This window comes from Lycorma delicatula, chromosome 1 (genome assembly GCF_047948215.1).
Source record: "Lycorma delicatula isolate Av1 chromosome 1, ASM4794821v1, whole genome shotgun sequence".
NCBI lineage: Eukaryota > Metazoa > Arthropoda > Insecta > Hemiptera > Fulgoridae > Lycorma > Lycorma delicatula.
In genome coordinates, this window is record NC_134455.1 from 324,667,685 (window position 1) to 324,692,453 (window position 24,769).

A 24,769-nucleotide genomic window follows, 5' to 3' on the forward strand; every position below is an offset into this window, starting at 1 on the left:
AACTGTAAACTTATTGTAAAACTACTTTGAAACTGCTACTATACTACGATAAAATACAACTGATATTTGAACTTCTTCTGGTAATTGTGTTTGCACTTTTTATAACATTGTATTTAAAACAAGGCATCAATTCTTCTGTAGACTAATATATGTAACAAATCTATATTATATGGCAAAATGGCTGAATAACAAGTTTTAATAATGTAAATAAATTTATTGAATGTTTTATCACAGCAACTCATCAACACAACAAATCAACATATATGTCACATTAAACTGATTAATATTCCAATGATAATTAAAAACTGAATTATAAATCTATAGATTCAAATTAACATTTTTAACATTAATATTTTTCCAGCTTAAATTAACAGTTTTCATAAATGTTGACATGTTTGTAATAAAATAAATTTTACTGACATTAGTCACTAGTCCATTAAAAATATTATTATCATAACTTTAAATGATACAGAGTACAGGTACAACTACGGAATACCTTAAAACTTAATTCTTAAGACATTAATCAAAATTTCAATAGGGTAATTATGAAGCTTTTCAGTTTCAATATACAGTTTAAAAAACAATTTTGATTTAAATAAGGCCATTATTTAGGAGAATTTCTTCTGAAAGACTTATAATGATAGCTGATATTAAATTTCTACACTATGTTGCACTGTAAAAAAACCTGCTTCCAGATCCAATAAACTCTTTTCAAGAGCATCAATCTCTTTAGAAGAAGAAGCAGAATTTAGCAGTTGTAAAAAATAATCTTTTATTTTATTTTTTCTAGCAGTTAAATCTAGTTTTTCTTGATTATCATGAGGTTCAATAAATGTACTAGAATCAACTATGAGTGCAATAGATTCTTCAGATTCTGGACCTACTTGAATTTCCATACCTACTTCTGATAACTGCAATTCCCCTTCTTTACTTAAACATGTAACTCTTCCATAGTAACAAACTAAGTGAATATGTTCACACATATTTCCAATGATATTAGAATCAACACATGTACAACTGTACCTATGTATACACACACCACATTCGGTACACACTAAATTGCATATACAAGTCTCTTTATCTTTATTTTTTTTAACTACACATAACTCTGCCTCGCTAGATGACTGTACAAGCCACTCATCTATACCAACAGCAGACACTGATGTTAGGGGAAGATCCTGTGCAATTTCATGTTGCTTAAGTATAACAGCTTGTTTGTTCGCTATTTTTCCCTTACTTAACATGAGAATAGGATCATCATATAATTTACCACAAAGTAATTTCACTAACGCAAACAAAGATTTATCGAGTCGTTTAATTTTCTTTCCTCTCATAAAAATACGTCTTAATGTATGATGCATCCTTTCAAAACATATGATTGTGTTCAATACATTTTTCTCTCTAAAGCAATATGCCCATGAGTGAGCTTTTGTAACATACAATGAAACAAAATACTCACAAAAATCTGAAAAGTCTGTATCTTCTTTTAACATTGAAATAAAATTTTTAAGTTTCACATAAAATGCATCTTCATCAGGCTCTAAGATTAAAATCCGTAACAGTTTATAGACTTCAACTTTTTTTTTGGCATTTTTAATTTTTGAACTAATGTTTTTCCTCCATGTTTGATCAACATGCCATGGAGAGAACAGTCTCTTCAGTGGTGATCCCATTATTTCTCCCCAAGTATTAACATAGATTTCTTCCTCATCACTCATTAATACTTTAGCTTTTATGCAACCTATTCTTTCCTTAACAACTGAAAAAAATTTCATCAATATTGTTTTATCTATTCTGTTTGAAATTAAGAAAGCACCAGGAAAAGCTTGTTTATTATCATCTGTAGACAACAATGTAATTAACTGCAATCCATGATTAGTTGTGATGTGTGTTCCATCAATGATAATTAAATCAGTACCAAATTTTTTTACCCTTTCTGCCTGTGTACTATTCATTATCACAAGCACTAAGTCTTCTTGTCTGAATAATGACTGATCACTAATTATCCCTTGAGGTTTGTAAAAAAGAACACCAGGATCTTCCTCTCCCTTCATTTCATTAATCCAGCTTTCAATATTAGCACCATCATTTTGGTGACATATTTTCCCATTAGTTAATTGATTAAAACCTCGTCCAATATTATGGAGATCTTTTTTTGTTAAATTATGCATTCTTACAGATGATGACTCTGTCAATGAATTTTTTATTTCACTTAAAATATCACTGAAAGGAACATTACTTGCGATTCTAAATTCAATATTTTTACGCTCAGCAGAAGTTAGGTACAAATGTTTACACTCAATGGCATGACCTACATGAGTTTCTGTATATTGCAACTTACAACTTCCATCCTCTAACTCGCTTAACCTCATCTCTGCAGGACAAAAGGAATTAATTTTCTTACTTCCTTGACTTTTAAGGTGCCTCAGGCCTTTTCCTTTTGGAATATAAAATCCACTTCGGTGACAGATGAAGTACTGATATTTGTGTTTACTATGAGAGCTTCTCTGTTTTATAAATTTTGATTTTGTTTCTAGCTCTAATTTTTCTTTCCAATTCACAAAGTCACCAAAGTTTGCGAACGTTTTATTTTTTGTAATAACAGTAATATCATGATATTCTTTGTAATGGGGAAACATGTCCTTTTTCGTCCCGTAAAATGAACATAACGCACAATTCACTAAAAATATTTTGGAGACTTTCGTATGAACTTTATGTATATGTCTTCTCAAAATATTTTTGGTACTATATTTCGAATTACAATCTGAGCATGCAAAGGGTTTTTCTTTTTTTTCAGTGGGACGAAGATTGTGCTTTTTGTTTTCATGTTTTCTTAGGTTATATTTGTAATTGAACTGCGCCCCACAAATTTTACAAACAAATTTTTTTTCTATCACCACACCATGTTTACATTTTTCATGAGCTATTAAATTTCTCTTCAAACTAAATTCACTAACACACTGTCCGCATTTAAACGTTTTTTTACTCTTACCTTTTTCTTCCATTGAAAATATTCTAAAATATATGAACAACATATGAACAACCGGTATTACCGAATTACAGGTTAGATTCCATCAACATACCTTTGAAGTAAAATAATAAACAATGGTTGAATCTAAATCGAATCGATTGTTTTGTATAGTAATAACAAGAGGCAGCAGTAGTTTTGCTTGAATGCGTTTTTATTAGATGTATAATATGTTATTTGTGTAATTCAAATAGGTATTACCATAGATCAGATAGGAGATTTATTTTTCAACTGACTTATATAATGTCACTTTATAAATAAATTATAAAGTTACCGTTACATTTCTACTTTATAAAACTTGATAAATCAAGACAATAGCTTTTTCAAGCACTTTGTTTTAGAATGTATGGTACAATTTAAACTAGTAATAAAACAAAATTTGTTAGCTAGCAAGAAATTAAGTAAGAGTTCAAAAAGTACGTACAGACTAGAATAATCTGTAATTCAGAAACTACCAGTTACATGTTATTTTTAAAAGAAAATGCAAAAAATACATTTTCAGTATTTTTATCTACCCAGAGATATTATTACTGTCACTGGTAGTTATTTATTTAAATATTGTGAAATACACAAGAACTTGTAATCGAAAAATATAACTCCCTACAGCTCCGGTTCCAATAGTAACAGAAATGAAGAAGGCTTTGATATTGATTCCGTAGTGTAAGGAGGTTGTGTGGTTTTTAATTGACATTTTCAGTTTACTGTTTATTTTAATGTAGTTTACAGAATTAAGTAGTTGTAGCATTATTTATTAACACTTTATAGAATGGATTTATCAAGCTAAAATTAGAGAAAAATTATTGTATTGTTATTTACGCAAATTAAAATCATCATGAGTGTTGCTCAAATGCAAGGTGGCTTAAGCAAACTAAAAAAGAAACATATTAGAGTCAAACATCAGAAAGTAAAATTATTTCGTGCTAACGAACCAATTTTATCTGTTTTTATGTGGGGCGTCAATCACACGGTATGTAATATGAATTATGTTATTTTTTATTTATTAGCATTTTCCTTAATGTATCAAGACTGTAATAGCTGATAAAGATTTTGTTACCCTTTTGTAGTTGAAAGGAAAACATTTCTTCGTTGAAGGAAGAATGTTCCTTGTTTTGTATCGTGTATAATTGTTATTTTTTGTACTTCTGAATTTTTTATGAAATACTTTATGCGTTTCTGTTCCCAAAGTTGACAGTAGTATAGTTTGTAGAGTATTATAGGTTGTACAAACCGAAATATACAAGAATCCCAGAAATCAAAGTAGAAGAAAATTGTAGCTAATAATGCTACATCCTAACACTAGGTTGTGGGATTAGTGATGGAAACTGTTTCTTAATTATTTCTTTTAATTACATTGATGAATAAATTTTTCTTCGATTTGTTTTGTTTATTTTTATAAGGGTATGGTTACCTTGCAGGTAGTTTGCTACTCGGTATAGACTGTATTTCTGATTATTAATTTTTTTTTTATAAATCTTTTGTGGTTTTTCTGGTACTAAATAGTAATCGGTTGGTAACTAATATTATTAAAACTAATTTTAATAATGTTAAATAAATATGGTTAATGATTTAACTAATAATATTTATTATTTCAAAATTTATGGATTGTAATGTTGATTAGCACTATATAAATTCTTTTTTATTTGCACTCAAAATGTGTTAAAATATTATAGGCCATTATTTTTTACAGTTAATGTATGTGTGTGCGTGTGTGTGTGTGGGTGTGTATGTATATTAAAGTATTTATTTTTGCAGTTCAGTTTTAGTTTTTATGTTTTTGGTGATTACAAAGTTTTGTTTTTAGTATAGTGCAAGCATAACCACCAAGGTTTTTTTCTATAATGAATGGTTAATGGATGAGTTAAAAAAGTTGATTCATTTATTCTTTACATTTATACATTTATTCTTTCTGACCCAAAATTAATGTATTTTTTTAAAGCTGCTTTTTGAAATGTTCTTTGAAATTAGTGTTAACTTATATTTATTAACTGCTGTTTAAATATTTAGTTTTTTTAGGTATTTTTTGTAAAGCATGATTTTAATGATTGGATTATTTTGACAGTTGTAAAAGATGTTTTAATTTTTTTTCAATTTTCCAAATTTTTGTGTGTATGGGTAGAGGATTTTTGTTTGTGTTTATATATGATTACTATTTTCTGTACAAAAGTTTTGTTTGGCGATAGGAGAATGATTAGGAAATTTAGGATAATTGTTTTATAAATAATATGGCACAAATAATGTTACAATATCAGAAGACTATAAAAATGATAAAATGAGTTAGAAAAAAAATAATTTAGTTTCTAGAAGGAAGATAAGATATTTGTTTTCTGATGCAATGCCAAAACTACTGTCTTCCAAAAATATATACCAGGTTTAAAGAAATCATTTGCAGTTTAGAGTAATCATTTCAGAATTAAATACTTCAACTTATCAATTAGCAAAATTGACTATGAAAAGAAAGTAAATACAGCATTCACTATCTTTTGTATAAAAATAATGTTGATTTAATAATGTGAGGATTAATAATTGTATGCTGAAATTATTCATGACTTAAATCATCATGAATTATTTTTACTATGCGAGTAAAAATGCTAACTTTTATTATACTAGTTTATAACTGGATAAGATAAATTTGTTGAAACCCATATATTATGGATTATAATTTTAACATATATTATAACAGTAATCTAAATTCTCCTAATTGGATTTTTGTTATGAAATTTCATTCTAGTAGTCTGTCTTTATTTGTTTTTGTTTTTTTTTCTACAGTATATATACTTAATAACTCTCCTGAATCATTTGGTCTTATGCTTTTAGAATATCCCATTGAAATTGTGTTTGGTTTATTTATTTGTTATTAATAAAACTGGAATACATAAATTATTTTTAGAGCCAACATTTTAAAATATTGTTTGACTATTTTATTTTAATAAAAGGAGAATTATGTGACAAATTTTAAATAATAAAAATTATATGATAGCCTAATTGTACTTGATCAACTTAAAATTTGTTCAACCTTTTAATATACTGTTGTAGAATCATGAAAACACAAAATTTAAATATCAGAAAGCAGGTTTGGACAGCGGGCAAGGTCAAAGTCCATGCCACACTATCTGTACTTTAGTCAGTTAGCTATTAGTTTTCTTTGTTATTGAGATCTGTTCAGATTTTAATCTGTTCTGTGGAGAGATATAGAGTAGAGTTAAAGTTAGACTTTTGTGGAGATAGGTTAGAAGAATTACCAAGGTAAGGGCGATACTTAATACTGTTTCATAAGACACTTGGCTGAATGTATGTTTAAGTAGAAATATAATCACCACAAAGAGAGACTACACCATATATTCCTTGCTGTTAATCATTTATAAATGGATAATCACCTTACAAAGATCACTACCATTAGTTATCTTCAACGGCCGACTCTGTCCAACTGATTAAGCCTAGTTTATGGTCTATTCTTCTCTCCAGAACACTCTAACTGTAACCTTAACCTCTCTCCACAGAATGCATTAGCATTTGAACAGGTTGCCATAACTTACAAAACTGATTGCTTATTGACTAGAGATAATGCGGCACGAACATTGACCTTGAATGGGTCACCTGCTGTCCAACGTGCTTTCTGACATTTAGATCTTATTTTTTCTTGATTTTAAGCCTATTTATTATGGTATATTAAAGTATGAAAAAAATTTAAGTTGGTCAAGTAATTGCTCAGAATGACAATTTTATTTGAAGATTCATATACATTAGGATGGCTCTTGTTCCAACCAACAAAAAAGAAATCTGTGGAAAATTTCCACAGCTCAATCAGACAACTTCCAGGCTCAATTAGACAACTGCAGTGTGACCCTCAAGTACTATGAAGTTTATTTGCCCGGAAAGTCATTCTTTCAGAAAAACATGTTTTTTAGTTATTTTATTTTTAATCACTTGTAAGCACTAGTAATAGAAATTAATTCAAGTTTTCATTAATTTAATTAGCGTACTTTTTTTTTGTTTCTATAGCACGTAATTTGCTGTTACTAAGTTGATACGAAAAATCAGCAAATGTTTGTCAAATGAATGATTTTTTAATTTTTCTTTCAGAACTGTTTATGCTGCTGGTGTAAAGTGACCTTTGTAACATGTTCCCATTAGATTTGTAAAATGGCCACAACTTCTTTGGGTAGTTCATCACACAAGTTAAGAAAAGATTTTTATGTCTCTCTTATTGGTTATATTTCCATTTTAATCTTTGGAGCCATACTTCCTTCGAATCAACAGTTTAAACAATTTCTTTCACAATGTGAAAGTTGTAAATCTTAAAACAAAGGAGACATATTGGCGATTCAAGGAGTTCTCATTTCCATCTTGTGGAAAGTATGGTCGACCTTTATGACAGCTCATTCAGATGCTTTGGGAGAGATGAAAAATGAAAGGATAAGAATTTTTTAATACTTCAGCACCAAAAAGAACGACCAGACTCAATTATTGGTATAGTTAAAAAATTAAAACACAAAGAAGAAAGAGCACTGAAACGCAGTGTAATAGAAATTACCAGGAAAATAAAGTACTTATGAAGAAACTGATCAACATTTTGCTACATCAAAAAACTGATGATTCAGCATCAAGCAGCCAAAGCAGTGATAATGGTAATGACAGTAAAATTCCTGTAATCGTTCAGCAAATATTAGCAACATTTTCAGCAACTCAAGGTGTACTGAACTTTTATGCCCCATCTCTTGAGTTTTTGATAGGTACAAAATCACTGACAGAAATGGGGTTTACTTATTAATGGCTGCTGCAAAAGTTTTTGGGCAGGATAATAAAAACCACATAATAAATCACAGTTCTTTTCAACACCTTAGAAAAAATTTAGAGAAGCAAGACAGAAAGAAATTAAGCAGAAATTTAGTTTAAATGACTGCCAAGAATTAGTGTTGTATTGGGATGGAAAGCTGCTCCCAGGAGTATAAAAGGTAGAAAGACTGGAATTAATAGTAACTTTTCAAGACAAGGAGCAATTGTTGGGAGTTCATGAAATCTAAACATCTTCAGGAGAAGAGCAAGCCATGACTGTTTACCAAGCAGTGGAGAAGTGGGGTATAACCAACAAAATTCAGTCACTTTGCTTGGATATGACAACAAGCAACACAGATCGAGTAAATGGTGCCTGTAGAAATTTAGAAAAATTGTTCAGTCATGATCTGTTGTACCCCCTTGCAGTTATTACATTTTTGTGTTAGTTTTGAGGAGGAGCTGTTTCAATTTGCTGATGGGTGCAACTTTTTGTCCAGACATGGTGCTTTACATAACTGGTAGCAATGAAGTGCCTGATAATGTCCCATTTTTTTTTACTGTTTGGCCTCCGGCAATCACCGTCAGGTATTACTTCAGAGGATGAATGGGAATGATACGGGTGAGTGAAAATGAAGTGTAGTCTAAAGTTGACCATTTCTAAGATGTGTGGTTAATTGAAACCCAACCACCAAAGAACACCGGTATCCATGATCTAGTATTTAAATCTGTATAAAAGTAACTCTTTTACTAGGAACTCTACCATTCTTGAACATCACCTTTCTATGCAGAAACAACAGTCAGATGATTATCAAGAATTGTTGGAGTAAACGATGATCTTTTTTGGTGGCATTCTGAAGAATGGGATATTGTTTTATATACACCAGGAACTGCAATTCAAGCTAGGTGGATGTCAAAGGCAGTTTATGCATTAGAGATACACCTGTTTTAAAATCAATTCCAGTTTTATCATAGGGAGAAGAATAAGTATTTATCTTGTACGAGTCTACGTCTGAGTCTGGTTTTTTTCATCAGAATCAGTTAATGCACATTATCATAATTTCCTATTCATGCATCAATTGTTAAATTATCACGATATTGAGCCAGAAATTGGTAAGGCTGCTGCAAAGACGTTTTCCAACCATTTCTGGTACTCTGGATACAAAAACCTTCTTATGAGATTTCCTGTCTGCACTGATTTCCTCAACAAAGATTTTCAACATGGAAGAATGAGCCTGATTATGAAAGTGGAATTGAAAAACTTGAGTCAGTAGTGGGTTGTAAATGACACTGTAGAAAGAGATGTCAGACTCATTCAGAGTTACAGTAACATTCTCACAGAAGATGAAATTAAGAAACAGTTTGTTTTACAGCTCGTTATTGCAAACCATAAAAATACCCTACTCCTACTAAATTCATTCTTAGGAAAGCATAATGTTCAGTGTTAGTTCACATTATGGTTTGTTTTTATTGAAATTATTTTTAATAAAAATACATTTCTCTTTTAAAAGTTGTGTGCGTTATTAAAAGAAATTAATTTTTCATACATTTTTTTATGTTATTTCAGGAATTTGTTAAATTAATTTTTGGAAATTTTAATCAGAATGGTTTTAAAGAATTGTTGGGGTTGCCTGGTGTGTCCCCATAAGTTTCAACAAAATGAAGAAAGAAATTGGTCGAGCTAGGGAAGAGTACCAGTTTTATTGGAATTAATTGTTGTGTATATTATGTTCCAACTTGAAGATGTTTGAGAGTCACCTAGCAGATGTCCGATTGAGCTAAACTTTTGCACAGCCCGATTTTTTGTTGATTGGAACAGGATTTGGGGGTAGGAGCAGCACAATTTTAATTAATAGAAAATTATATAAAGCTAAAGCCCCATCCTATTATACATATTAAAGACAATTTTTTTTTTTACTGCCTGATTAGAAATAGTTATGCAGAACATATTCTGCTTTATCCTGAAACTCTAAAAGAAAAAACTGTAGACTTTGGACAATCATCAAACTTCCCTGTAACATACTTTTAAAACATTGTCTTGATAAGATAGTCTTAAATTTAAAACTTTCTGGAATTGTTTGTATAAAAAGGTAAAATATTAAAATGAGTAACAAGGTTTGCAATTTAGCATTGCAGTACTGTTGATAAGTTACAGCTGGCTGACTGGTGTTTCTGACATGTAAACACTTAAACTTACTTCTCAAGTAGCGCTAAATACAGTCAAGTGTAAATCTACTACTACTACTACTAAGTAGTAAAACTTAATGGTGTAATCTCAAATTTTTCTTGTGTGCATTAAAGTTGAAGAGTTAAAGTATTTAAATCAAATATCTTAATTTTTCAAACATCAATTTATTTCAGTATTATCAGATAGTAAATAATATTTAATGATTGTTATAATATTGTTTTATTGTTCAGTTGATGACAATTTTGTTTTAGATCAACGAGCTTAGTCATGTGACAATACCAGTAATGCTGCTGCCTGATGATTTCCGAGCCTATTCAAAACTAAAAGTTGATAACCACCTATTTAATAAGTCAGTGATATTAAGCAGTCATTTCTAATTTTTTATTTATTGCTGTTAATTATATGCTTCTTTAGTAATAATATTTAAATATATTATTTAGTAATAATGAAATGGGACCACCATGCACCATTTTTCAACATTTTCATTTCAATTTGAAATCTACTGCTGGTAGTTTGATAATTATTTTGCTATATAATCTAATAAGTTAAGGTTTACCTGTTGTGCTGTGTGATTGTTGTGTCGCATAGAAAGTTACAGAAATACAAAACCATTAAGTTTTCAAATTGACATGTATGCACACGTGGACAAGCTCCCAAAATCTATATTAACATTTTTTTATTGAAAGAATTTAAAAATTATTCAAGAAACAACATTTAATGTTATGAGAACCGTAATGCACAGAGACATTTTATTTATTTATTGTAAAAGAGAGTGGGAATATTCTGAAGAGCTTTTTGGCCATAAAGCTGGTTGTGCACTCCAGAAAATCTAAAAAGACATACTTTTCAGCACTATATTGTTAATGAGAGGCATATCTTCGCAAGCAACTCAGGAACATCTACAATTCATGAAAAGCTGGCCAAAAAATTTGAAGGTTTTTTCTGTCAAGGGTCTTGTGTTTGTTATTCAAGAGTATGTGATTTTGTGGTCTCGGCAGACTGGTTGCAAACTCTACATAGAATTACACTAGAGTATCATATTGTAGATAGATCATTTCTGGAGAAGCCCCTATCAACAATAAAAAGTGGGACATCCCTTAACGTTCTCCTACCCAGACATATAATGGAGTGTGTTGTGGTTTATTTATATTGTAAATTTTCACAAATTACTACTAATGTGCTTTTAATATGGTCTTAAAAAATTGCATTTCAGATTAAACAACAAATGGCTTTCATCTTATACTTGTAGAAAGCTTTTTGATGCAAGTTCTCTCCTTTTTACAAATGCATCAGATTTCTCTGTAACCTAAGAAGAATTTGCCGTCTAGCACTCAATTCAACTCCACCTTGTGAAAAGAGAGACTTAAGAGCTGGTAGCATTGCTATAATAATTCTGAATTAGTAGAGTATGAGCTGAATGCTCTAGCCTGGTTGCCTGTATAGATGAAAATGTTTATGTCTGCGGAATATATTACCGCACTAATATAAATCTTAGCTTGAAAACTGTGACATAACTATCAATGTTTAACTGTGGGGGGAGGGGAACTATTATTTATATTTCTGCTCCAACCTGTTTACTGAACCTGAAACCATATGTTTAAAATACTAGATAGTTCCTGGTTACGCAAGAATTAAAATTCATTAATTTCTCACTGCTCCATTATAGATGGTAAATGGATAAAACTATGAGTTAGTAATGTTTTATCAGACCTCATAACTAATGTAATCCATTAGCTAATGTAATGTAACTATGTGTTTTGTATAATAATATTTGTACTGCACGTTGAATGCAGTACTGTTGACAATAGTGGTGTGTCCAGCATTACTAATGGTGTTCCTTTGCCATCCAGTGCTGACAGTTCTATGCTACTAATTTAACTTTATCAATTTTTCATAATTTTAGTAGCAAATAACCTAGATCAACTATGCAAGTGCTTATAAATGTCTGGAGATACTAAGGTACACTAGCGTTCTCAGAGTCATCCCTAACCTTCTGGTTTGGAGTTTTTCCTTCACAGCCAACAGCTTGGATTTTCTTCACACTACAGCATTATAAGATTTTTGGTTTTCCTACAGACTACAGCCCTCACCCTCGCCATATTGAAGGAGAAAGTTTCCAGTTTTAACAGTCTACAAGTAATAATTGACTTAGATTTTCTAATTATATTGTCCAGGTACATGTACCAAATGGTTTTCTCATGAAGGATAATAATCTTGCAATAGCAAGATATTCATCATCATCTGGAAGCTAAGCTCTAAATTGAGACTATTCAATGTAAGAAATGATAAATTAAATTTTTGGATAAAAATCACCACCATTGTCTTTTAAAGGTTAATCACTTAACCTCTTAACCTCAGGTTAACTTCTTCAAAATATGGTAATGATGGCTAATGATCATAATCTCTCTTGTTCATAATTTTTAACACTGTATGGGAGAATTTATTCTGATTAGCACAGTGATGTCATCAGCATAGGCCTTTATAAAATTCTTTTCTTTCAGGTTGATCAAAAGTATATATGGGTATTACAATAGGTGGATTAAAATTTATCCTTTGGGATCCACTTTGTTGCAGATATTTGTTTTTCACCAAACACTTCAGCTTTCATCAATTCCTGCTTTTCCTAGAGCTCAAGACTCTTACTTCCTTTTCGTCACATCATTTGCATGATAGCTGCGCAAGAGGTATTACCAAAAGTTCCGTTTTTATTTTGTCATAAAAAAGCCTCTATTGTTTTTCCTTATTATTCAGATAGTTATTGCAGCTGTGATCAAATTATGAAGTACACTGTTGTAGGACTTGCCTGTCCAGTAAGCAAATAGATTGTAATGCAAGGACGAAGCCATCACATCCTCACCTTACAAACAATATTCACCATTTTATACATATTTTAAGACAAAGATGGGATAGTTGGGTCTGTAGGTAATTTTTTTTTTGTTGTCTGTAATCTGTTTTGATGCAGTTCTCCAAGATTCCCTATCTAGTGTTAGTTGTTTCATTTCTGTATACCTCTACATCCTACATCCCTAACAATTTGTTTTACATATTCTAAATGTTGCCCGCCTGCACAATTTTTCCCTTCTACTTACTTGTCCCTCCAATATTGAAGTGATTATTCCAGGATGCCTTAATGTGTGTCCTATAAGTCTGTCTGTTCTTTTAACTATATTTTTCCATATGCTTCTTTCTTCATTGATTTGCCGCAACACCTCTTCATTTGTCACTTTATCCACCCATCTGATTTTTAACATTCTCCTATAGCACCACATTTCCAAAGCTTCTAATCTTTTCTTCTCAGGTACTCTGATCGTCCAAGTTTCACTACACTATAAAAATCTTTTCCTGATATTTAAATTAATTTTTGATGTAAACAAATTATATTTCTGACTGAAAGCTCATTTCGCCTGTGCTATTTGGCATTTTATATCGGTTCTGCTTCATCCATCTTTAGTAATTCTACTTCCCAGTAACAAAATTCTTCTACCTCCATAATCTTTTCTCTTCCTATTTTTACATTCAGTGGTCCATCTTCATTATTTCTACTACATTTCATTACTTTTGTTTTGTTCTTGTTTATTTTCATGCGGTAGTTCTTGAGTAGGACTCGTCCATACTGTTCATTGTTCCTTCTAAATTATTTTTACTCTCAGCTAGAATTACTGTATCATCAGTAAATCATAGCATCTTTATCTTTTCACCTTAAACTGTTACTTTGGATCTAAATTGTTCTTTAACATCATTAAGTTTTATGTAAAGATTAAAAAGTAACAGAGATAGAACAACCTTGTCGGTCTCCATTTCTTATTACGACTTCTTTTTTATGTTCTTCAGTTATTACTATTGCTGTTTGGTTGCTGTAAATGTTAGCAATTGTTCTTCTATCTCTGTACTTGAACTGTAATTTTGTTAAAATGCTGAACTCTTTATTCTAGTCTAAATTATCGAATGCCTTTTCTATGTCTATAAATGCCTAGTATGTTTGTTTGTCTTTCTTTAATCTTCCTTCTACTATTCTGAGTGCTAAAATTGCTTCCATTGTCCCTATACTTTTTCTGAAATCGAATTGGTCTTCTAACACTTCTTCCACTCTCCTCTCAATTCTTGTGTACAGAATTCTAGTTAAGTTTTTTATGCATAGCTAGTTAAGCTAATTGTTCTGTATTCTTCACATTTATCTGCCCCTGCTTTCTTTGGTATCATGACTATAACACTCTTTTTGAAGTCTGATAGAACTTCCCCTTTTTCGTAAATATTACACACCAGTTTGTGTAATCTATCAATTGCTTCCTCACCTGCACTGCGCAGTAATTCTACAGGTATTCCCTCTATTCTAGGAGCCTTTCTGCCATTCAAATCTTTTAATGCTCTCTTAAATTTAGATCTCAATATTGTTTCTCCCCTTTCATACTCTTCGATTTCCTCTTCTTCTTCTATAACACCATTTTCTAATTCATTTCCTCTGTATAACTCTTCAGTGTATTCCACCCAACTATCGACTTTGCCTTTCATATTATAAATCGGAATACATCTTTGTTTAACACATTACTAGATTTTAATTTATGTACGCCAAAATTTTCCTTCACTTTCCTGTTTGCTTTGTCTATTTTACCAATGTTCATTTCTCTTTCCACTTCTGAACACTTTTCTTTCATCCACTCTTCTTTTGCTAGTTTGTACTTCCTAATTATAGTATTTCTTAATTGTCAATAGTTCTTTTTACTTTCTTCATCACTAGCATTCTTATATTTTCTATGTTCATCCATCAGCTGCAATATATCCTCTGATACCCAAGGTTTTCTACCAGTTCTCTTTGTTCTGCCTAAGTTACCTTCTACTGATTTAAGAATTTCCTTTTTAACATTCTCCCATTCTTGTTCTACATTTTCTACCTTATCTTTTTTACTCAGACCTCTTGCGATGTTCTCAAAAATCTTCGTTACCTCCTTTTCCCTCAAGCTTCTCTAAATTCCACCGATTCATCCGACACCTTTTCTTCAGGATTTTAAACCCCAATCTACATTTCATTATCACTAAATTATGGTCGCTATCAGTGTCTGCTCCAGGGTAAGCTTTGCAGTCAACGAGTTGATTTCTAAATCAGCTTAACCATGATATAATCTGTTTGATACCTTGCAGTATCACCTGGCTTTTTTCATTTGTATATTCTTCTATTGTGATTTTTAAAGTGGGTGTTGGCAATTACTAAATTATACTTCGTGCACAACTCTATAACTCGGTCTTCTCTTTCATTTCTTTTACCCAGCTCGTATTCACCCACTATATTTCCTTCTTTGCCTTTTCCAATGCTTGCATTCCAATCTCCAACTATTATTAAATTTTCATCCCCTTCTGTGTGTTTACTTGCTTTGTCAATTTCTTCGTTTACACACACTACCTCAATCATCATGGGCGCTTGTAGGCATATAGACGTTAACAATTGTTGTCGGCTTAGGGTTTGATTTTATCCTTATTACAATGATTCTGTCGCTATACATGTAATGTATTGCAATCTTTTCTGTATGAAAATTGGTATAATTTTGAGTGGAGTCAACTATCAACTGTTGTAAGAGCCTCAAAAAGGATTTTCTGGAAAATCCAGTTGCCCTGGCTGCTTATCATGGATCACTGCCAAGCTTCTTTCCCAGTACCAAAAACTTGATATCTGTATTGAGGCCTATAATGCAGGTGTCAAGGTTTCTCTTGGGTCTTTTCACTTTCCCATTTGTAATACAGCAAACCCTGTCTATAATGGACCCTTTCTAAAACAGAAATCTGTTGAAATAATTTTTTCTATCAAGACATAACTATGTATTGTATTTTGTTAGTGGATATTTGCACAAGTGACCATCATTTTAGTTCTTTCCGTACCATCATTTTATGTTTTACAATACTAGCATGTATATTAAAAACCCAACCTTTGTCTGATTTATCACTGATGGCTCAACACCTGACACTAAAGTGTAGATTGTATGCTGATTTCTGGTGGATTAATTATCAGGTTCTTTTCGTTAGTCATAACATCCTTTCTGTTTTTGTGAAAACTACCCATGCTCAGTTGTTTATCAAAGTCAGTATGATTATGTTCTGTGCACACAGTACGTATTATTGTAGCCAGTAGGCCCTACAATAGTTGAAGTTTGTTACTTCGTTTTACCATTCATAAACAATTTCAGTACTTTTTTTAAAAAAAATATTGTTTCAGGTTTTGTGTCTACGTGTGTTAGTTTTTGCATTTAATGTCTTTATTTATTTATGTTATTTAAGTTATTTCAATATGTTGAAAACCAAAACGCTATCTTTAAGTGAAAAAGTTAAAGCACGTGAAACTCACAAAGAAGAAAAATTATCAGTAATGCAGCTGGCTGATAAATTTTTATATGTAAAACAAATTTACAACATTTTAAAACATAAAGATGACATTATGAGTGCTTGGGCAGCGGGATGTTGTGGACTAGTGAAGCGAATCAAAATTACAGGAAATGAAGAAATAAACAGTGCAGTATGTAAGTGGTTTGTGCGTTCAAGAGCTAAAGGAATTTCAATTTCTGGACCTATCATTTAAACTGAAGTTGCCAAAGAATTAGGAAACATGGAATTTAAAGCTTCTAATGGCTGCCTTGAAAGCTTTAAATTTTGGCATAACATTGTTTGGAATAAAGTGTGTGGTGAAGCTTCAGATATAAATATGCAAACTGTTGACGATTGGAAGCAAAAAATCACTACAGTAATTCAGGAGTATAATATAAACAACATTTTTAATGGAGATGAAACGAGGTTGTTCTTCAGGATGATTCCAATGAAAACATTGGCTGTATGCAGTGACAAATGCATTGGAGTGAAAATGTCTAATGAATGCGTAACAGTTTTCATTTGTGAGAACATAGCTGGGGAAATAGAGAAACCAATAGTTATCAGAAAAACAATGAAACCTCATTGTTTTAAAAATTTAAGTAGGAATTCACTTCTAGTGGTTTGGAAGTCCAATAAAAAATCCTGGATGACTAGTGCTATAATGTAGGAATGGTTGCATGAATTCAGTCTGAAAATGAAAAATCAAAATAAAATTGTGCTCCTTTTTTTTTGATAATACAACTTGCCATCCAAGTCTACCTAATGTAAATGTAGTTTGGCTTCTGGCAAACACTACATAATTCACATAGCTATCATTTAATATAATATAATTGGATCAGGGCATCATTTACACTTTTAAATGCTTCTATAGAAAATTTGTCCTGCAACCATTGGCATCAAAAATTGACTGAGTTTCAAACATTTCTGAACTGATGAAGAAAATTAATGTTTTAGATGCACTATGCTGGACATCTCGTGCATGTAAAAGTATTCATCCTGAGGCTGTAATGAAGTGCTTTGTAAAAGCAGGATTTTCAGCAACTGCAAATTTTGAAGTAACAACTGAAGAAATCATATGTTTTATAGATGAGGGCAAGTTAATGTTGAAACTGGTACTGTAATAACATTTGACAATGAACTTTCAATGGAAGAAGAAATCAGAAAAGTACATACTTAATTTGTGACATAGATGATGATGATAATAGTGACAAAGAAAACAAAGTAGAGGATGCACCAGCTGAATGCATAGAAGAGGGATGTAGTACGTCTAGTAGGACTGTGAGAAAGACAAAGATTAAAACATTTTCAAAGGCTCTGTGGGTAATCTTCAAGAATTCATGACAATTAAGAACTTATAGAAGTGATCCAAGTGTACTCCAAAACACTGCTTATACCACTTAAACAAAACGATCTGCACTTGATAAGTGGATTTCAAAAAGATTAGTTAACTTTTTTTTTCATTCATTTTGCTGTTTTTTTTTTGTTGTTTGTCAAGTTGTGTTATATATTTTTGCGTAGGTGTAGTTATGGGAGTTTTTCTGCATAAATGTTATTTTAGGGGCTTAGGTTTACTACTTTTTTTTAACTAATTATGTAATTAACAATATTTGTATTCTATTGAACTTTATAATAGTGACTGTTTATTAATTCATTGTACTGCAATACCAAGAAAATAATTGAATAAATTACAGATTATTCAAAATTCATTACATTTCTAAAATCATGTACAAAACTTTGATTCATAAAATATTGCAAGGTGAAAAAGAGGGTGACTTGTATTAGAAGAAGGGTGTTATATGTTTAGTATATGCTATTATTCATATGTTTTCAAACCTGCCTAAAATGAAAAAAAATGTCTTAGTCTGATAGTATTCTGTTATAGACAGTTTTTACTGTATTACTATTGCATCACACATCTATCTCAGAAGTCGTGCCCTAAGGTGGGTCTACCATTTACTACCTGGTAGACTGGTTTTAAAGCTTTCAGCTTTAAGTCTGATTTTTAAATATTTATTCTCTACGTACTTGAAGGTCTCTTAATTTTTAGCTTAGCTTTTTACTCGTCTCATTCACAAACAATGTCCGAGAGCGTGAGCAAAATTCAGAGCGCAGATTCCTCTGGATCAGAAAAATATTTATTGGATTTTTCCCTCTTTGTAATGTCTTTTGGTCATTTTACTGAGTCCTAATTATGGTGAGCTTTGGATAAATTAGAGGTTGATTTTCCAATTTTTGCAAGGAGTCAGTTTTTTGTATATCAGTTGTTGGTTGTTGGCGGGCAGAGAAATGAGTGTGTGTAATCCAAGACTCTGCCTAGGTTCCTTGCAGATATTTGCCTGGCTTGCATGTGTATGGTGTGTTTAGTAACATCTCCCATGGTATACTAACTACTTCATGGTCTGAAAAGACTGCCTAGAAAGGAAATAACTCATGATCTCAACAGAGCAAGCTCACAACGCCTAGCCTGCAACCTACCCTCTGATCAGGAGGGAATTCAGCATTTCCAGTTCGCATGCTGTTTCTTAATAGCAAATGAAAGGAAAAATAAAAAAATTAAGGAAAGTTCAATAAAAGTAAGAGTTTTTGGGTTACAGATGATCCAGATAGAAAGAAAGTGTTAAAAAAAGCTGTCAGTGCAGCTTACCCCGGTCAGAACAATTGGTTATTGGTATTAGTTATACAACTTTAATTGATCATGTTCATAATCTCCTCTGGTGGTTTTGTTAATTTATATAACTAAAAATATAAATTTAATATTTCTCTTAATTGTTATAATGTTATCTGTTTTTAACGATCAATTTTGCTCTATTATTACTTTCATTGAAATAAGATAATAAAAAAAAAATTTGCATTAAGAAATATCATAATTTGTATTATTAAGAAATTTATAAAATTAAAAATTGTATAATTTTATCATGCTCAATTGATTTTATGAAGTACACTAACATGGTTTTTGAGGAGCATGTTGTTATTTGTAAATATTTTCTTTTCCTCAGGTCTTTGTCTATAAGAAGTTATTGCCATAACATTCCATTGACTAATGTTAATGTTTTCATTCTGATAGATACATTATGTAGTTTATGTTCATTATGCTGTTAATGGCATTTCCAATTTACCTTGTAAAGAAATTTGTATTTTTTTATTTTTATTTTTTTGACACTAATTAACATGGCATTACTGAATTGTTTAAGAGAAGATGTCAGTTCAGGAATCCATGAATAATGTCAAATCAGTTTTATAATTGATTCATTAAATTTACTTTTCTTTTGTAGACCATGCTTATTTAGTTAGGTTTGGTGTGCTGTTGTCAGTGTCATCCAGATTCTTGTGATGTAGCAGAAGTCTGTTAGTGCTTCATTTTCAGGGTTTCTGTTTTTATTTTAATAAAGGAAGGTACTTCATTATACTAATAATATTTATGTAATATTCATTATGATACCTAATATTATATTTCATTCTAGTGTCTCTGTGAATTTTATTGTGTATAATTACCATAAATTTTGGATTATGGAGGTGTTATAAACACAGGAAACTGACAGAATTTATTTAGAAATGATTTTTTTAAATCTAGACCTGAATCAAGATTTTTTATTTGTCAAATGTGTTATCAACACTGAATTTTCTTGATACGAGAACAAATTAAAACCTATGGTACTGATTTTGAGACTTTATTTTTGGTTCTAGAGGTTTTCTGTATTTTGTTATCTTGACTTTTTATTGGACATTTTCCCATCTTGTATTTTAATATGGTTTTAAAGCTTCATTGGTATTTTCTTGCTTTATCGCTAAAAATTATTTCAAATGTAGAAATAAATTACCAAGTTAGTTATTGGCAGCTGTCATGTTACTATGAGGTCTGTTCAGAAAATAACCAAACTTTAGGTTTTTAATCTTTATTATTAATTTTACAGAATATTGGTCCTTGTCCCCTTCAAAGTACTCCCCTCCCCATTTCACACACTTTCCCAGCGGTATCTCGACTTTGTGAAGCAGTCCTGCATAGCCTCATTTGAAATGGCCTTTAAGGTCTATAAAAATTTGCTTTAATGTCATCAATAGTCTCAATTCGACGTCCTTTCATCACTGATTTTAATTTTGGAAATAAGAAAATATTGCAAGGAGCCAGTTCTGGTGAATAGGGAGGCTGAGGGAGGACAGTCATCTGATTTTTGGCCCAAAACTGAGTGTGCGGGCGCATTGTTGTGGTGAAGGAATCGTGAGTTGTTTCTCCACAACTCTGATCTTTTTTTGCGGATTTTTTCATGTAACTGTTGTAAATCACCCTGAAGTTCACAAGGTTCCTGTTTCTCCTTGAGGCAAGAATTCAAAATGCACAATTCCATTAAAATAAAAAAAAACTGAGAGCATCACTTTGACATTAGATTGAGACTGATGTGATTTCTTGGGGCATGGAGATCCTTTGCCAATCCATTATCATGATTGAACTTATGTATCAATGTCGTAGCTGTAAACTCAGCTTTTGTCTCTTATTATGATCTTTTGCATGAATGTTTCATCATTATTGGCTTAATCAAGAAGTTGAGTACAAACATCCACTCGATGCTCTTTCTGCTGTTTGGTCATCAAACAAGGAACAAACTATGCTGCGACTCAATGCATGTTCAATGTCTTGTCAGTTGGCTATTTACATGCTCCAGATTGTTGATTTTCAGAACACAGGTGTCATCAGTTGACGTTAAAGGCCCTTCCTGGTCTTGTTTCAGAAGATTGAAATGTTTTTGTGAAAGTTTACTCCAGTTTCATGCAAATTTTACATTGTATCGTTGCTTGTGAAAATCACACTGTATAAAAATCGCTACCAACACTTAAACACATTGTACTCAAATAACAATAACACGAAAACTAAATATGAAGAATCCAAGAACGTATAGTTATAGAGAAGGTTATGGGGAACACAATGCTTCCAACTGCATTTCATTAAATATTTCCATCATCATACAATTAAAAATGTTCAATTATTTTGAACGTGTTGGGTTGTTTTCTGAACAGACTTCTTATGAATAGAAAGTGATGCTTTTGTTTATCTTTTGTCAGAATTATGATATCTGAATATTGTTATCTTTTCATTTATAGCATCTACCATAACCTTTTGAAACTGTAACTGTCAGATTTTTGAAAAAAAAAGTATCAAATAAACAAATAAAAAATATGTATTAGGTAAGTTCATAAATTTTAAATATGTAAACTGATGCAATTTTTTTTATACAATTGATTTTAAAAATAATTGGTGTGTAACATGTGAGGTTAAGGTGAAGGCATATTGTTAATAATTAATTTAGAAATTAAATTTTTGAATTCATTGTTAAATTTCATCCTCATTAGTGTAATCTGTATTAAATTTGAACAAATGATTTAGATGTAAAAAAAAATTGATAAAAGATTTAGGTGGCCGCATTGGGTGCTATCTTTAAATATGTTTTTGTATGTTTTTAAAGATGAAGTATTGTTTACTTTCTGTATGATTTCAGAGAAAATATGCCAAGTCATTTTAAGATAAAAGAGTATTGTCCATTGGTTTTTCGGAATCTTAGAGAACGATTTGGCATAGATGATATAGATTATAAAGAATCAATGACAAGGTAGGTGTTTCATTTGACTTTCTGTGATGCTTTAATAAGAAATCATATGATTAACAATTCCTTTGTTTTCAAATTAACTTATTTTGTACTTGAACTGTAAGATGAACTAAATTTATGATAGTTTAACTTTATAGCATTTTTTTGCAGAGAAATGCTTCCAAAAGGCCACATGAATTTTTAGATTCCAGTCGGCTGTAAATTTTTGGTATAAATTAGAGAAATTAATGTAATAGTTTGGAAGCCATAGGAACCAGTTCAGAGCAGCTGGTCAAGACTGAATTTTGAACTAATAACATAGACACTTTTGTATATTTTTGCAGAGCTTGGTAGTTAAGTATTCTTAATATGGTTAATTTAAAATGTAGTTCCTTTGAATACTGCTTTCATTACGTTTAATATTAATAAAATCCATTAGTTGTTTCTTTGAAATTATCTTAATTTATATATTTTTTGTTGTACTATAAAATTCTAGCAATTTGGTGGTAAAATTATTTTTTTGCACCTTTGAAATAGATATTGTTACCTGTGTAATTGTTTTCAAGGTTACCTGTATAATTTTTTTAATTCATCATCACCTTCAATCAACCTTTGTACAGAACAGATTTTTCAAATAGCTGTTCATGAATTCCTTGTGATTTGTCGTTTGCTGCTTATTCTAATGGCTTTTTATTGACCGATTGTTGAAAGTTATGAGTTTTACTAAGAAAGAATTTCTTTCTAGTTACATGTTATTATAGTTTTTAATCATTGTAAAATTTTATGATTGGTAATGTACAATGAGTGTTGTGATATAACAGAAATACAGTAAAACTTCTCAATATTGGACACAGCTTGGGAACAACAATTTGTCCATTATTTAGAAAAAATGTAAAATTATTTCAGAAATATGTAAATAAAGTATTATGTTCGATTGTTGAACAGAGAAAAAAACCACTTTGAATAGAACATCAGTATTATGTATTTATTTCATGTAAATTGAAATTAAAAATAAAAATCTATAAGTCTTAATTCTAATTAAAACAGCTTAATAAATTTCAACTTTTTTTATTGTTTTTCTGAAAATATAACACTCCTCTATGTTCATAATTGAGTAAACAGTAATATTGTAATATAGTAGTCGACTAATGAAATTACGGAACTATCCTAAAGTGGAGTAAAAACAATGTAAACTACAAAAATAATAATCAAAGAAGCTACAGCATACAAGAATATTAATCAAAACACAAAAAGTAATGAAAAGATCAAAATAAAAAACCAGATATGTATACATACAGTTTATTTATATGTAGATGGTTTAAAATAGCTGTTTATTTTATTTGAACTAAGTCCTGATACATATTTTCTTTTCTATAAGCAACTGCATTTCTGATATTAAAATAGCATTCTGGTACTCCTTTTTGTAAGAAATATTGCTTTAATTTTCTAACCTCGTCTCTTGCTTCCTTACTTGTGATAGTAAATCCAGTTTCATTGTCATTATCATCATCATCAGAGTCATTGTTTGTTTTGGAAGTAGTCAAATCTAAGGCAGCAACAAGATCACGGATATCGATACTTCCACTGTGTTGACTGCATCATCAATGTTAGGGTACTTTTTGTAGTTTCAAAGTGGTTCAATAAGTTTTTGTAATTCACCCTTGTTCCACAGAATTTTCATTTGGTTCAGTAAGATTTTCAATGTCGGAATTGAAGTTAGTTTGTGGAGATTAAATAATGGTTTTTATGAAACAATTTCTCAGCCATAGTAGTAACCTGCTTTACATCCATATGAATCCATAAAACTGCATCCAACACACTAATGCCTTTAGAAAGCTCATCTACGTCTGTAACTCTCATTGTTGACAATACGTAAGTACCATAACACACTTTTTTTGAACTGAATTATAAAGTTCTGAATGAGTTTTTTGGGGAAAAATATCAATTTTACATTTCCTAAGCTAAGGTTAGGGTGGGATTGTACATTGTCTAAGAATAGTATGATTCCTATTTTGGCTTTTTATTCTATAATCTAAAATTAACAATCAGCCTATGTTCACATCACTTAAACATCATAACTTTACTGTTTTACCAATTCATCTAATGTATTCAGAGCCAACATAACAGTCAGTCCTCCTTTTGGTATCTTCCCCTTGTACATTTTCCCTCTTTCAAACACATTGTTTTACTGAGCAAAGCCCAGAAAAAAGACCAGTCCCAATTAAAAATTTTTCTTTCATTATAACTCTGCATATTTTATTTAACTTTTCTTTCCATTTGGACACTAAATCCTCATCTACAGTACCAGGATCACCAGAAACATTTTTATATGAAATGTTATGTCTAATTTGGAATTTATATAACCAACCCCCTGATGCTTTAAACTCATCGTAACTGAGTTATTTAGCAATTTCTAGGGCTTTCTTGTACATCAAAGTTCCAGAAATTGTAATTATTAGCATGAGCTCTGCAAAACCACTCGTAAATCAAATTGTCAACCTCTAGGCCTGGCGTTTCAGAAAATAAATATTTGCTAACTGATTGTAATTTTCATTCGATGACTAGAATATCAAGTTTTCTTTTCAAGATTTTGCGTATCTGAGTTTTTCTTTTTTGTATATATTTTTTATAACTGCTACTTGTTCTTTTAATGTGAAGCTTTTACAATTTTGAGATATTTTAAGTTGTGGTAACGATGGTTGTAGTGGTATTTATAAAAAATACAAAATGGAACATATAATAAACATACGTACAGAAAATATACTACAAGAAAAAATATAGTACTATATCAGAACAAAAGTATTACACTTGTTCAATGTACAGTATACATTTGCACAGCAACTGATGACGAATTAC

The 24,769-nt window shown here is 30.8% G+C and overlaps 2 protein-coding genes across 5 annotated transcripts in view; one reads left to right on the forward strand and one right to left on the reverse strand.

The window, feature by feature from the left end:
- Nucleotides 1–237: 237 nt before the first annotated feature.
- LOC142334211 (uncharacterized) lies at nucleotides 238–3,193 on the reverse strand. Its single transcript, XM_075382048.1, has one exon. The coding sequence runs from the start codon at nucleotides 3,033–3,035 to the stop codon at nucleotides 651–653; it is 2,385 nt and encodes a 794-aa protein (XP_075238163.1). The 5' UTR covers nucleotides 3,036–3,193; the 3' UTR covers nucleotides 238–650.
- Nucleotides 3,194–3,680: 487 nt separating this feature from the next.
- PIP4K (phosphatidylinositol 5-phosphate 4-kinase) overlaps nucleotides 3,681–24,769 on the forward strand; it is a 101,641-nt gene continuing 80,552 nt past the window's right edge. For 2 of the 4 annotated variants that reach the window (XM_075382049.1, XM_075382050.1), the window contains exons 1-3: nucleotides 3,681–3,995; nucleotides 10,238–10,335; nucleotides 21,827–21,937. In XM_075382049.1, coding sequence (XP_075238164.1) covers nucleotides 3,861–3,995; nucleotides 10,238–10,335; nucleotides 21,827–21,937 — 344 coding nt within the window. In that variant the 5' untranslated portion in view covers nucleotides 3,681–3,860. The remainder of the gene's footprint in view (nucleotides 3,996–10,237; nucleotides 10,336–21,826; nucleotides 21,938–24,769) is intronic. The other 2 variants (XM_075382051.1, XM_075382052.1) reach the window with 1 other exon arrangement.

Excerpts from the sequence above, each read along its gene's own strand:
- LOC142334211 (XM_075382048.1), bottom strand. The coding sequence starts at position 3,035 with ATGTTGTTCATATATTTTAGAATATTTTCAATGGAAGAAAAAGGTAAG.